Source organism: Halyomorpha halys, unplaced genomic scaffold (assembly GCF_000696795.3).
Source record: "Halyomorpha halys isolate HHAL.00 unplaced genomic scaffold, Hhal_1.1 Scaffold2319.1, whole genome shotgun sequence".
Classification (NCBI taxonomy): domain Eukaryota; kingdom Metazoa; phylum Arthropoda; class Insecta; order Hemiptera; family Pentatomidae; genus Halyomorpha; species Halyomorpha halys.
Genome location: NW_027111859.1, coordinates 39,134 through 55,344, shown reverse-complemented (window position 1 = coordinate 55,344; position 16,211 = coordinate 39,134). Strand labels below are relative to the sequence as shown.

The window sequence follows — 16,211 nt, the reverse complement described above, 5'->3', positions numbered from 1 at the left end:
ATATAAAATGATAAGAAGTGTATAGGATAAGTACTATTATCAAACAAGCATTGTAATAAGAGCTGATATCCTATGTGGAAGGTAAAAATAAACGACAGTATTATTCAAGCATTTAGAGTGTTCAATTCATTTCTACTTCTTTCTTATTTTAACTTCACTAAGTATTTTAACTGGTGCCGAAACTTGAGGAAATTAATGATTGGAGAAGTTTGTCGGGGGGTGCGGTGATCAAAGAACAACATAAATAAACAAAACCATATTTATTTATTTTATGTCGACGTCTCAAGCCTACCTCAAGACAGTTGCAAGCCTACCTTCTACGCCACAACCCCTGATGAAGACCTGAAACTCAGGTCGAAACATTGGCATAAAATAAATAAATATGGTTTTGTTTATTTATGTTGTTCTTTGTTGACCACACCCCCCGACAAACTTCTCCAATCATTAATCTACGGTCAACTATCTACACCCCATTGAGGAAATTAGAGTAAGTTGTGTTAGTGCTTGAACAAATGAAATTTTAAGAAGTCCATAATCTCAAGACTGATACTGTATATTGAAAGATAGATGAGATTTGTTATAGGTTATTGGTTAGATAGGGTTATCACGTTTTTGGTTAGATATTGTAGTGCCATTTATTTAATCTCAAGGCACAACCATGGTCGAACATAGTGAACGTATGGAGCAGGTTAGTGGACAGAACTTATAACCGCAATCTTGACTTATCCTTAGTTATATGTTTATCATTTATAGTTGCCCACAGAAGATAACAGAAAACCTAGGGGTGTTACCTACCCACCTGTTGAATTATCGTAATATTCCGTGAACAACAAAAAAAAAAAAAAGTAAATTAACATTGAAAGCAGATAAACAACAGCAGAACTATATGTATAAAAGTTTAATAAGAAGAAGAAATATAAATACAGAGAATTAAAAAGGAAAAAAAAGAATTCTTATCAATTAATAAAACAATTAAAAATTATAGGTTGACTTAACCTTAACTTAAATGCTTAACCTTAACAACTACATTTACATTATTATCCAAAAGAGTATAAAAGTGAATATAAAATAAAAACAAAATAAAATCTAGTTCAAACCCCACGTAGTCCTTGGGTGCACTCCTGACCGAACATAAGGTTGTCCGATATTTCCTTTTCGGTCACTGTCTCACCACTCCAGAATTATAGAGATGTAATCTCTAATGATGTAATGCTGCAACTCTCCTATCCAGGACGTGCTGAAGATTCGTTGCTACGCACTCCACTATATCTCCACTTCTAGTGTTAATGACCGTCTATTGAAGTAAAACACCATAATTTTGACAATACAAAATATATATGACAACATTTCTCATATGGTGATATTCCGGTTCAAACAGTAAAGACAAGGCCTTTAAACTATTACCACTTTACATTGAACAATCGTAACATGTTCCAAAATCAAACCGTCGCCTTCACAAAACCAAAACCCACTTGTCTGAACATACGTGTTCCAAAAACAAAACTGTCGCCTTCACCAAAAAAACAAAACCCCCACATCAGAACATATCACTCATTTTTTATTTTCACCATAACAACCGTAACACCTCTTGTCTACACAGATCTAGCCAGTGTTTTTATTTCACCATGGCAACCGTAACACCCCTTGTCTACACAGATATCGCCAGTGTTTTTATTTCACCATGGCAACAGTAACAAACTCCAATCCACCGATCGCTCAGGTGGTCAATAACAATTCTGAGTTAATACAACTAGAATGGACAAGAGTGAACACGGCTACCGCCACATACTTAAAACATGCTGTTTCAGAGTTAGAAAAATTCGGTGGAGAATTAGGGCACCTTAAACATTTTTTAAATAGAGGAAATCAGATTCATAATCTGATAGAAGCAAGAATCGAAGCAGGATAGGTAGATGCTCTAGATGCCACAGAATTAAGAGTGTCTTTGGAAGGAAGGGTAAAATGGAATGTGTTAAATGCCATACAAGTGGATGAGCTAACTTCCTGGGATGAGGTTACTAAAAGACTGAAAAAGACATACTGTAAAGATAAAGTCAGTAAAATAATAGAGGAAAATATAGCAGTTATTGATAGATGGGCAAAAGATTTTAAAGATGCACCAAATACAAGATACAAAAGCACAAGAAATAGGTAAGAACTCAATCCTACTAAACAATAAAAATGATATCAAGCCGCCAGATATGGGAGATTTCTAAGGACCAGTGAAAAAGAAAAACAGTAAGGCACCTGGCAAAGATTCCCTTTTAGCTGAATTTTTCAAAAACTACAGAGATATAGAACAAGAACAGCTATACTTCCTGATACTAGACATATGGGAAAATGAACGAATGCCTCATATGCCCCATTTAATTGAATTTAACTTCTTGCAGTGGCATATAAAATATTCTCAAATATCTTATTACAAAATTTGAACCACTATGCAGAAAACATTATAAGTGATTATCAAGGATTACAACATGGAATGGGAACAACAGACCAGATTTTTATGATGAGGTAACTGTTTAAAAAGTGCTGGGAGTATAACAAAATTGACATGTCTTCATTGCCATTGGAATTCAATGGTTCTCATAAATTAATAGGACTAATTAATATGTCACTGAGCAACACTAATGGTAAAATTACCGTCAGTGGTAAGATGAGTCATGACTTCCCTATTTCGACAGGCATAAGGCAAGGGGATGCCCTGTTAGAAACTCTCTTCAATCTAACCCTTCATAGTGTGGTTGACTAGCTTAATATCTCAAAATAACTCATCACTTAAATAGTCTTTCAATATACTACATAAATAAGCAGGTTTTAAAATATAGGTCTCTGTATTAATGAAAACAAGACTAAATATTTGAATATTAGCTCGGGCCATAGCAATACCACAGTAGACAGAGGGTTATTCCTTTGAAAAAGTAAAAAGTTTCACAAATCTCTCACATAGGGCTCAAAATTAAATAATGATAACAAACAAATAAATGAAGTTTATAAAAGTATGGCAGCCAATTGGACATATTTTGAAAATCAGAGGTTTTTTAAAATGTAAAATACTGTCAAGGAGTACAAAGATACAATTATGTGAAACCTTAGTTAGACAAGTCTTAACATTTTGACTGGATAGTTTAACAAATAGGGGCAGCGACAAGGATCCTGAGAACATTACACTACAATGATAAAACCAACTGAAAGTGTTTGAGTATAAGCTCCTTAGAAAAATTGAATGCTCACCCTGACATTGACACCGGTATCAGTGCATGGAGACTCGGAACAAACGACGAATTATACTCCTTATACATGGATGGAAATGTCTAATTTATCAAGCTCCATAAAACGGCTGAGCCATATAATAAGGATGTCCTAACACAATGCTGAGAAAATTACTGTGTGGTACTGTAATTGCTAAAATAAGAAAAGTGGAATGACCATAGAGATGCTGGCTGGCTACTAGACATACAAGGTGTTGGACCTAAAAGCTTTAGAAGATACAAGATGGAGAGAAAATGCAATGGATCGAGACCCATTCGGCAATATTGGAAAAGCAGAAATTCAGCTTTCGAACAGTAATAGTAATGTTGGATTTGGCCAACATCCTGAGTTGTGAAATTTACATGAACGCCTGACCGACAAAAAAAGGAAATACTCCAAAATATCAAGTCCAAAAATTTCCAGTTTTTTATTTCAACGGTAATTTGTATTTAAGGGTTTTAAAGAATTTTAAAAATAAATCTGACTTGTTTTTTTTTAAAGAAAAACATTGTTTGGCAAAAGAACTTCTTGGTTCTTTTTGTGATTTTTTATACATATTAAATGTATTTAATACAACCAACAACATTTTATTCATTTAATACCGACTTACAATATTTTTCTTATTCTAAAAAAAAAATCAATGGGAATATAAATAACCTTTGAATCTATAAAGAACAGAGGCAGTAAACTATAATACAAAAGAATTGGCAAAATTATATTAAATATACGTTTCCTCGGCTCCTAGGGTACATTGGGAAGAACCCTCAGACACATATTTTTTATTCTTATATTTTTCAACCTAGCATCAAAAAAAGTTTCACTGAAATTAGTGATCCTACTTCTGTAGCATTTGCCAAGAGGCACCGAGAGTTGAGGAGCCTGTTGCACAATCTTTCTCTCTCTTCAACATTATATTATCCTTTTTAAACCAATTTTATCAAAGAATAAAAATTAACTCCATAAATAAGATCAAAAAATCTTACTTAGCAGGTGACTTATCTTCTTCATGGAATATTTGGTGTTGCCCTAAATCATCCAAAGACTTGTATTCCTTGTGGCAAATATGGCATTCATAAGATGCTTTTTCGTTGTGAGAAAAAGTGTGTTGTAGGAATGCATCAAGTTCTTTAAATGTCAGAGGACATGATTTTTGCACACATTTATAAACCTGAGAAGGAAAATTACAAATTACTAACAGTTAAAAAAATAAATAAATAAATAATAAGCTATCTTAGTTATAATGTTAATGTACATCCTGCCCCTATTTATTCCTTTCAATGATGGAACAAAACAAGATTGAAACTTGGGTTTCTGGGGCAGAGCAGAGTAGATGATACCAAAAACTAACATGGTGTCAATGACTGGAGTATTGCTGAAACAGTTTGAGCCTAATGATGCAGGCCTATGATTGATGCTATGGCCCACTTCGGATTGTCGTGATGCAGAATATAACAATATGAATTAACATTTCATATTAACATTTTAGGTGTACTGACAATTGAGTATTCACTCTATAGAATTTTTGGAACAAAGAAAGATAAAGCAACTAGAAAGCTTCTGTGTATGTAAAGCAGAATAGTGGTAATGCAACCTGTAAATATAATAGTAAAAACAATGACTAAGTGATTTAAGATTGTGGTAACATTAAGCAGGATACTTTAAAGAAAAATACACAACCTAGTAGGAGAAACAGCAGTTATTTATGGAGTATCATTGGTTATTACTAATATTTCTCCTGTCTGGTTGAGATTATAGAACAAACAATTAATAAAGCAAAGAAAAAATAAGGTTGAGGATTGTTAGTAACTAAAGGTCAACCAAGAAAATTGTCAGGAATATAGACTTATATGCATATACCATCTCTTTCTGTTCACTGTAAAATCGTTTTTTTTTAGAAAATTTAGACATAAAAATTTTTAAATTATCATTTTGTAAATTGTATTCAAGACATTTCTTTTTGTTCATAAGTAAGTATATTTCCTTAAACCACTTTAATTAATATCACCAGTTAACCTAACAAGATATCATGTTACTGGCTTAAAATTAGAATATCAGTGTTTTTTTTATAAACTTTTATGTTGCTTGCACTTGAACTAATATTTTTACAAATACAATAAGAGTTTGTTTTTTACCTTGTAAAGCCTGCCGAGTACAACTATTAAGAAATTAAATTAAATGTTGTTTACAGTTATTAGCTTCAATTAGGATAGAATAAAATAATTTAATTTAATATTTTTTACTGATAAAATGTGTTTTGTTGTTATGTTTTAGAGTTAAAAAGTCTGCTAGGTACAGCTATTAGCATTATGATAAAATAAAGAAATTTAATTAAATATTTATTAAAATAAAATGAGGTGATTGTTTTGGGGGGAATAACAAAACATGCTAGGTACAGCAAACACTCATAAAACATAAAAAAATGATTTTAATTCAGTCTGGATATGTGATGGTGAAAGGTTCTGTTAACACTCAAAGCATTAATTTTATTTAATTTGTTAAATTAATTTACTGTTTATTTTCAATAATTTTAAATATGGATAAAATGAAATCATTTATTTTCATGTGGATATGAACATACGGTTAATGAAAATATTAAGTCTTTTTTTTTTTTTTTTTTTTTTTAAACATGAGAAGTTTTTGTTTTTACATAGTGTCGGTTATTATTACAGTATCATAGATGACTAGTGCAGTCTACTTTAACTTTCTTAGATAATCTGATAACAGTCCACTGCTAGTGGCTGTTGATGAAGTCTGACCTATGCATACCAACCGCTACGCATTGCAGTTATGTATAGATGAGCGATCTTCATCCGGTACTGATATGAAGACCATTTACTGTTCACTCTTACAACACACCCTCCCCCTTCAGTTGACATGCCACGTAAACAATCTATCAAATTGTATAGTTTTCTTAGAATTTTTCTCAAATATTATTCACAAACCAGTTTTTTATTTATATCTTTAATTTTTGTATTAAGATTTATTTTTCTTTTAAAAGATATTTTTGTTTCTTTGACATTATTTTATTTTAAAAATTTGTAAAAGTGATTTTTTTTAATTTCTTCAACAGAAATGTATGTTTATGTTTGGTATGTTATCATAACTTTATTTAAATTTCCAATTTATTCATTCAAAAATTAAACATGAACGGATGGTGTCATAAAATACATATGTAAGCAAATTTCTGAGTCATTTGATCCAGATGTTTAGGCTGTAGGCCCATCAAATTGCAACAGGAACAACAATAACAGGAATATGACCAGGAAAAATGGCATCAAAGTATTTACCTTAGCTCACTACAGTTCGATTGGAATGAGGAAATAGAAACTTTTTTAAAATTGACAAGGGTGTATCTGTTCAAAATTTCATGCTCCTATATCTTATATTTCAGGAGATACAGAAAGCTGAAAACCTGTACTGTAGTCACACAGTGTTGGCTGTGTTTGATCATTTTTCATACATTTTTTTTTTTAGCTTGGTGGAATGGAATGCCCATGCATTCCTAGATAAGAACCACAACTCCAATGCCAGAACTTAAGGCAATAAAATGAGGTAAATATATACCTTTTGACTTATGTGCTCTTTGCGATGAGATTTCAAATCCTGATAGTTATCAAATATACAAGTACAATACTGGCAAGCAAAAATTTTTTCAATGAGCAATCTTCCTTCCTGAAAACAAAAACAAAAACAAATGCAAGCGACTACTTCAAAAAGTAATAATTCAAAAATTTCGAACACTTACAGTTGTGCCAACATTAGAAGGAACAGGTGGCAAAGTGGAAAGCTGTTTGGGCCACACCTACAACAACATAACTATTGATTTATTGTTATTAGTTGATACAGGAGATTTTTATCTCACAAACATTTAGAACTCCACTTTAGTTTAGTGCGTAGTGGGGGTTGTCTTTCCATGTTACCTTCAGTATACACACAGCTACCTTTCAAATAAATATAATTAAAGGTACTTAATATTCAGCATTAATTCCAAAAGATTGGGAATACAGTGCTATTATTTCACAAAAATGGCAGTCAAATAGAATAAGCCAATCAGTCTCTTATCTCTGGCCTAAAAAGATCAGGAAAAAAGGTTATGACGAATTGTGTAGGAACAGGCAGGTTTCCACCCTGAGAGATAGACACAGGACCATATCTTTGTCCTAAAAAATATATTAGAAGAGGCGTTGGACAGTGATAGGAGCATGTACCTTCTACTATTCTTGGACCTCAAGGCTGCCTTCGACTTGGTCCTATGGCAAGAGTATGGAATGTTTTGGCTGCAAAAAATGTTCCAAAATGAAAAGGAGTAACAAGGATCAATGGAACAGAGTCTACTCCTTTTCCAATTGATAGAGGTATCAAGCAAGGGGATAGCCTGAGCTCAATCTCATTTACAGTAATTATGGACGAAAACCAAAAAAATTGTAAAAGGCGAATAACCTGAAGAATCACTAGTAAATGGAACAAGATGAAGATACTCAGCCAGTCTCTCTTGTATTCAGACAATATCATTCTCATTTGTGAAATAAGAGTAACTACAGCAAGCTCTACTGGAAAGACCGGTGGAACTTTAGTGAAAAGGGATGACCAACAATGCCTCCAAGAGGTACTGGTCCTTTCCAGAGATGAGGAGACAGTTGACGAGGAATGTAGAGGTTCTCAAAGTTGTTGACTCCTTAGGACCAATATAAATAGACAAGCAGTAAACCTCTTTACTCTTACCTATGGGAAAGAGAGCTGGGCCATGCTTGACAGCCAGATAAGCAGAATCACAGGAGCTGAAATCAAATGCTTACGTAGAGTTGCAAGAAAAACTAGAAGAGACTGAGTAAGAAATGAAAGAACTAGAAAAAATCTGTACTGCTACAATCCATGAAGGATTATGGGTGCAGTACTTGGTAAGAAGGTACTGTTACCAGATCAACGGTTGTGCAAGGAGGTGATTTGGTCAGAATCATGGTCGACTGCTCGATTTTTACCCAATTAAGGGTACCCAATTTATGAGGCTGGGTGGACCCCAAGAGGGCTTCAGAACCCACAGGGTTGACTCACAGCTACAGTGTAACAGAAAACAATTTTCTTCCCAGCCTGATTCAAACCCGGGTCTTTGGAGTTAGTAGCATCATGCCTTACTACAGTGCCACTTGTAAGAATTAGGAAGGAACTAAAAATTATATCAAGATTACAGAAAATTATCACATATTTAGATCAAGATTACATTCAAAGAATTGGAGGAAAGTCACTCCAACAATTGAAGCAACTTTGTAAGGACTTTGAGGCTTGGCAGCTACCATTTACTAATGGTTTAAAGCACCTTCACATTAGTATATGTCACAAAGGAGGAAGATAGAGAAGAGAAGAATATTTGGTATTAAAGCCCTGTTAGACTATTTCAATGAGGGTAAGACATGGCTGATATTAAAGATTACTTAATTGTAAATTGATATATTGAGTTTAATCAAAATTGTTAATGAAAATGTGAAAAATCAATGATATTAAGTAGCATCAGTCGATTTTATCAAAAAAATTGGAACTATCCCAGGCATATACCAACCTTAAATATTTCATTTTGCTTTTGTAAAGACTTTTTGTTTTTGAGTTAATTTATTTACATACACACTCAGACAGAGACCATTTTTTGAGACATGGTTATTTGGACTCAGAGGACCTTAACATTATATATTTCTTACAAAGGTAACTAAAAGTAAAAATGTCCAAATTTTTGGTTCCTTTAATAGTGAATAATATCACACAAAATAAAAACATTAAGATTAAACTCCACTAACATGGTATGAAATATTACACTGAATTGAATTGATTAGCTTTAAATAAAAAAATATTTTTTGGCCTTAAAGGAAAATTTTAGGTCCTTAGAATCAATACAAATTGTTTTTATTTGTATGTATCTGTATTACATACCTATCAGTAGAAATACCACTCTTAGAAAATATGTAATTCAAACATCATGATTTTAGAATATTTAATAATAATATGTGTAATTAATCAAAATTGAAAAAAAAAAATAATAGAAATAGATTGAATTTTTTTTTTATACCCAATTCTATAATTTATTATGTATTTTTAATATATTTATGAACTTCTGTTTACATTTTACCTATATACTTATGTTTTATTGTTCTTATACTCTATTATACCCACTTATATTTATTTATTTATACATTGTTTTTATTAATTTTCCCATTTAATGTTTCAATATTTGTAAACTTTCATGATTTACATCATTACTATCATGATCAATACAAAAAACAGTTGTTATCATTATCTAATTATTCTGTATATTAAAACTGTTAATGGTTTCCTCCCCTCCACTTTGTTTACTTCCGATATTGTACCAGTTTCAAATTGACCTCAACTGAAAAAGGTGGGTGGGTCCTGATTCGTTCTTTATTCATTTATTATTATTAATTTTATTGTATTCATTCTTGCTCTACTTTTATGCAATCTTAACTTAATTCTTTATTTTCCGTTTTTAGTGAGTTAAATTATGTTTTATCATTTCTACTTTTATCTGTTATTACATCTCCTTTTCACTTTTAACCTATAGTTAGCATATTTTTTTAATATTCTTATCAGTGTCTGTTTTATATTTATACTATTTTATTTCTTTTTTTCTTTCATTTGTATATCATTTTGTTTTCACTTATGTTTATATAATTTTAATCCTATCTTAATTTACCTTTTATATTTTATCCAATTATGTCAAAATATTTTTAGTTGTTTTTTGTATCTTTTTAACCCTGATGAAGCTATACAAATCGGGTAGACATGTTGGAAAATAAATAGTTGTGAATTATTTCTGTTTCTCTTTTGACCGCAACCCTGACCATCTTCTCATTATTTTAAAAAAATTGGAGATTATAAAACATACAAGATATTTTATAAATTAGGCCTATTTAAAGATCCATACTTCTTTTATGTCTAATAAATTAACTTTGCTGATGTGGGCTCAAAAAAGTTTCAAACAACTTTTAAAAAACCATTTTCCAAGAATGCCCATATTTCATATCACACCTCACTAGCTTAGGTTTAAACCCAGATATTTCAAAAACCCTTGGAGACAATGATAAAACAATAGAATCAGTGTTTCGGTTTTTAAAATCAAGAGATTTACTGATAAAAATATAACATTGAACGGGGAGAGGGGGGGAGGGAATAATAAAATAAATAAATTAAATAAATAATAAAATTAAAAAATAAATAAAATATAACAAGTCTAAGCAAAATTAAATAAGGTATAAATGGCGTTGATGACCAATTATGTTTGGCATCACTAAACAAAAACAAATAAATATTGAAAAAACTGTATCAAGATAAGCATGTACACACATGCACACTTTTTTAATGACAGTTCATTCAGTGTAATGAAAGAGGATGAATGTGAAATGAAGGAATCAGTAGAGGAAAATAAATCTATACTAACCTCTTTTATTTCTAGATCTTGTGATGTAGCTGTGATCCGTTCAAAGCCTAGTAAACATCATTCCCTAGTTTAGTGGAGGACAGTACAATTGCCGATCTTCACCACTGTTGCAACCTAGCAAGAAATAACCAGGGAGCGAGACGTCAACCAAAGTTTTCTGTGCTTCAGGGAGATTTCAAGATTAATAGAAAGAATTTCCAAAGAGCCATCAAAGGAATTGCTGGAAAGAACTTTGTGATGAGGTAGATGCAGACCCACAGTATAGGCCTTATAAAATAGTGCTCAAGAAACTGAGTAAAGCCTCGACACAGCTCTCCATGAGATTGGATGTTATGGAAAATATTGTCAGCACACTATTTGCAGAACAGACCACCACTACTACTGGATGTATAGACAACATATATACAGCTGATTTACCACCAATCACTCAAGGGGAGATTGAGGACATTGCCTCAGACCCACAACATGGCAGGACACCTGGATTGGACAGTATACCAAATGTGGGTCTCGAAAAATGGCTGGATCTTTTCATCAATCTCTCCAGTTCCTGCATCCATGAAGGCTCCGAAACCTTGTGCAATTTATTTTTTGGATATTATAGGTAAGGCACTGGAGAAAATCCTTTCCCTCAGGCTACTAGGGTTCATAGAGGGTGCAAATGTCCTCTCAAGAGCTCAGTATGAATTTTGAAAAGAGTGATCCATGATAGATGCTATTGGATGAACAATCAAGACTGCCCGTACAGCAATTGCAGGAGTAAGGTAGAGCAGAGGTGCTAAGAGTTATGTAGCAATCATCATCCAAGCTGACAATAGTGCTTTTAAGATTGCAAGATGGATGTGCATATAGGATGACCTACGGACTATGGCAGTGTCAGTTTATCCAGTGAGAATTACAATAGACTACTTTAGAGATAGAGTTCTGTTTTGTCTTTCAAACATTGGAAAAAAAAAAAAAAAAAAGGTGACTGGTGGTGTATCACAGGGCTCCATCACAGGTCTCTTCTGTGAAACGTCAAGAATGACAGAATTTGCAAGTTGACAATGGCAGAAGAAGCTACAGTTGTGGGATTCGCAGAGGATTTAGCAGTGTTGGTGGTGGTAAAGTACTTGGAAGAAGTCATTCTTATTGCCAACTAGGCTGCTGCTGCAGTCCAAGGTTGGCCTACAACTTTCAGATCACAAGACCGAGGATCTCCTAGTCACTAGCAGGAAGCAAACCGAGACCGTCACTAACACCTTAGGTATGCAGAAGATTCGTTCTCAGCCTTGCTTAAATAGTTAGGGGTCATGATTGATACACGTCTCCAGTTTTATGTTCACACGGAGCATATCATTGTTTTTTAAAAATGAGTAGTATCCTTTTGGCAAATGTTGGAGGTCCCATTATAAATTCACCACAGTGGTCCATAAGAGGCTGAGAGCGAAAGAGAGCTAGAAGAAGTGACTAGCATGAAAGAAACAAGAAGAGAAAAATAAACATGAGAACGATGAGGCAGCACTCACTCAGCCATTTTCCTCCACAAAGTAATGCCTAACGGCGGCGGTTTCGTGAACAGCAAAGAACAGATGTAAGACGGTTTTAGTGGATAAAAATCCCACACATGGATAGTTATGGTTCTATCCATGTCTTTTGAAGATTTCCACTGACCCACGTAAAAAAAAACAATTAAATGAGGTTTCTCACAATTTAACATAGTAACCTCCAGTGACAAATTTATTCAAGCTAAAAATGCTTTACCTTGTGAGTTGCCATGTGTTTCATGACATTTGATTTTTGGGCAAAGGCTCTGCCACAAACAACACACTGGAAAGGCCTTTCTCCAGTGTGAGATCGAATATGCTGCTGAAGATCAAAGTTCTTTCGAAACTCTTTACCACAAACAGTACACTTAAGAACGTTTGCTTCAAAAGTACTTTCTTCTCCAACCTTTAATTTAAGCATTTATCATTACATTTTTCACATCTGAGATGGAATCACAACATAAATTAAAATGCATTCAATTTACGTACTGGCTTTTCACTGTCAGCATTTTCTTTAATATCACTTAAGGCAACTTCAGTCTGAAGTTCTAATCTAATATTTTCAGAATCTTCACTTCCATTAGCAATTGATGTAACAATTTGAGGTAGTTCTAAACGGTTTATGTTACCTTCAGCTAGTATTATTTCAGTGGGTTCTTTATTATTCTGTGAAATAAAGAAGAAAATATGGTCAACTATAACCTACTAAAAAAAAAACAATTATTACTTTTTAAAAAATTATTATTACATCAGCGATAATGAAGTCTTCTTCTATCAAAGGCCCAATATCCAACTGCTCATTTCCTATTATTCTTATATCAGATACATCAAGAGAAGTTTGAAATTCCTCGTCTTCCATCTGATCGATTCCCTGAAAAGCCTATCAAAACTTATAGAATACTTTATTAATAAATATATATAAACTGTAAATCGGTAATCCTTTATGGTAGCTTCCTCAAAATGGCGATAGACCATTTTTTCCTGACCAAAGTGTACTAATGGTCACGAAATGTGCCGGAGGTGACAGATTCCCAATCGTTCGTTTCAAAATAAATAATCCACAACTTTGACAGGGATTTTTCCCCACTAGAGGGAATTTCTACTGGGAAATGGTCATTACATCTTATCCTCCATAACCTTACTAAAATCATACTGTTATGGACGTTTTGGTAGCTATTACATTATTGTAGAATTATTATAGTAGTTAATTCAAGTACGTTTCTTTTTATATATATGCATAATTTTTTTATTTATTAATTCTTAAAATTATATTTTGTATCCATTAATTGAATGTGAAATCTATCTTCATCTTGTTTATAGTTTTAATTAAAACATATATATTACTATATCATCAATGTTTTGGGATTTTGCCCCATCTTAGGGATTACACTTTACTTTCCACAATATCTGACAATTTTGACTCTACAACCTTCTAATTCTTTTCATATGATTGTTACTTTATACCATATTTTCTATAGTTTTATTTTAATTATATTATTTAAATTTTTGGAAGATCAATTTTATATTCATTAATTAGGTGTGAAGTTTAAACTCTTCCTTTTTACAGTTTTGTTTAAAAAAATATATATATCACTACACAATAAACGTTTCAACATTTAGCCCATATTTCCTATCACATTTAACTTTATTAAAATAAAACTATAAAACCGAAGAGTACAGATTTCCTGCCCAATTAATGATATGAGAGAATGATTGGTGGTATTTGTATCGAACCTTCGGGTCCGTTAGACCTTTATTATTATTACATTTTGTGATATTGGAAGTGGCTTTAACATCATTTCAGCAAGCTAATGTATTTTAAAGTTGTCATAAGAATATCACAGAACACATAAAACATGCAGGGTTTATTTGTGATACTTAAGATTAACATGGACAAATCTTTCCTTGAAATTTCTAATATTCCAGGGATTCCAGACCCCTACAAATAAACTCCTATCTCAATTAAGTACCATCAAAGGTAAATCATAGGCAAGTCATTTTTTTACATGGCCCAGTGTGAACAGATATTCTATTGATGGTTAGCATAACCTCAAATTTAAATTAATCTATCAAACGAATACTTCTCCATTCCTCAATAATTGATAAAAATAAAAAACATTTCTCTATCTCTCATATTTTTAACATGAATGCAGCAATACTTCAGGAAGTGATTTTTTATTTTTTTCATATAAATATTGTTAATAATATTTGGCTATCATTAAAATATTGAACAAATGGAATCAATTTCATTAAACCAAAGTAGTCTTAAATAATACGATCTGAAATATATATATATAAATTAATGAAGTACAAATTTGTAACGTATTGCTGAATTAAAAGTCAATAAATTTTGTTTAGGCTGTATAAACTGGTACTTAATGAACTTCGTCTGATTACAAAGTTCATTTAAACCATATTAAATTTTGATGTCTAAGTCTTGTATGTTTTTAATATGATGTCTCTAATTAAAAAAATATATTACATTTAGAGGAGTGTTTGTTTAAACACTTGTCAGAACTTACACAATAAGTTCAGTCTAGCAGAAATTTAATTGTTTGAACAAAGCCATTGTTCGTACAAGATAATGTTTTTAATATGTGAGTTATTAGTATATATTAAGAAAACAATATTTTTGTAACCTGAAATATGTGTTAAGATTATTTTATTAAAATCAAATATTTTTGATATAACATTACATGTGCTTTTCAGTCTTTTAAATGTAAATTTGTTGCTAAATTACTATTTCATATCAACCACTCTCTTTATGAGAGTTTAATTATTTTGTGTACTTGACTTTTCCTGGTTTTCAATAAACTTAATAAACCTAATAATTCATAGAACTTCATATACTTATCTTAAGATATTAAATGATATATTTATAAGGAATTAAAATTATTTTTGTAATCATTACACGGAATATGGTCTGGGTGCGGACCATAAACAAAGTACCAATTTGTAATTTCTTTAATATTTCTTCTTTTTATTTGTTACTATTTCTGTTTTCATTTATTGTTTACTTAAGATATGAGAATAAAGTTAAAACTATTAAAAATTCCATTTATTTATAATGAAATAATTTTTAATATTACAATATATTATATCCCAACTATTGTAATTTTGTCCTATTTTTATGTATTTGTAGTTATATTGATGTATTTTATCTAAATAATTTCTTTATATTTTGGTGTGTTACTGGGTTATCTGGTGTAAATAAATTGGGAAAAAATCATTAAAGTTATCCTCTCGTTTTGAATTTTTTACTTATGAGTCCAACACACCAAATGGAAATTAAATGAACCCATGTATGCTTTCTATCGATGTTTCCATCCGTTTTGGAAAAGTATTTTAAAAATAAATTATCTTTAGACAGGACCTTATGGTGTTACCACAAGTCATATTAAATGCCATAAATATATGGATATTAGTTTCAAAACAATCACTAACTATTTAAACTTTTGAAGTCATATTTATACCTAGTTAGACAATTGTTTTAGTTCTAATAATACATAGGCATAGTATAGCAAATTTAAAATATATGATAGTAATACATACTTTTTTTGTTTCTATATTTTCATCCTTATTTTTATTAATTTGTTTCTTGTTATTTATCCTTACAACTAAATACAATTTTCTCCTTAAAACCCAATACATCTTCCCTTTATATTTTCCTCTTTAAAAAATATAAAATTATGAGAAGATTGTTGACACTCTATAATATATATGAGGAGAAGATGGTTAAGGGTGGACTAATATGCTATTTGTTTAATTAATATAACAGTCAGGCAGTCCGCTGATTGTCAATTTTGTATTTGACAGGTGCGGGTATAAATAAAAAGATAAAAAAAAAGTATCTCATGAATTTGTTATAAAAAGTTTTTGTTATTATAATTAATTTACAGTGCAAAACAACCTTATTATTACATTCAGATTAACTATTAAACAATTTTCTTATTCTTATTAATTTATAGCACAAGAGAACCTTATTATTATAGTCA

The 16,211-nt window shown here is 31.5% G+C and overlaps 1 protein-coding gene across 3 annotated transcripts in view; it reads right to left on the bottom strand.

Annotated features, from left to right (window-relative positions):
* Positions 1–16,211, bottom strand: part of LOC106691408 (zinc finger protein 341) — a 26,217-nt gene that overhangs the window by 3,220 nt on the left and 6,786 nt on the right. Inside the window, exons 6-11 of one of the 3 annotated variants that reach the window (XM_014437160.3) lie at positions 12,965–13,096; positions 12,706–12,882; positions 12,434–12,622; positions 6,998–7,054; positions 6,817–6,924; positions 4,236–4,420 (exon numbers count right to left, since the gene is read on the bottom strand). In XM_014437160.3, coding sequence (XP_014292646.1) covers positions 4,236–4,420; positions 6,817–6,924; positions 6,998–7,054; positions 12,434–12,622; positions 12,706–12,882; positions 12,965–13,096 — 848 coding nt within the window. The remainder of the gene's footprint in view (positions 1–4,235; positions 4,421–6,816; positions 6,925–6,997; positions 7,055–12,433; positions 12,623–12,705; positions 12,883–12,964; positions 13,097–16,211) is intronic. The other 2 variants (XM_014437161.3, XM_014437162.3) reach the window with 2 other exon arrangements.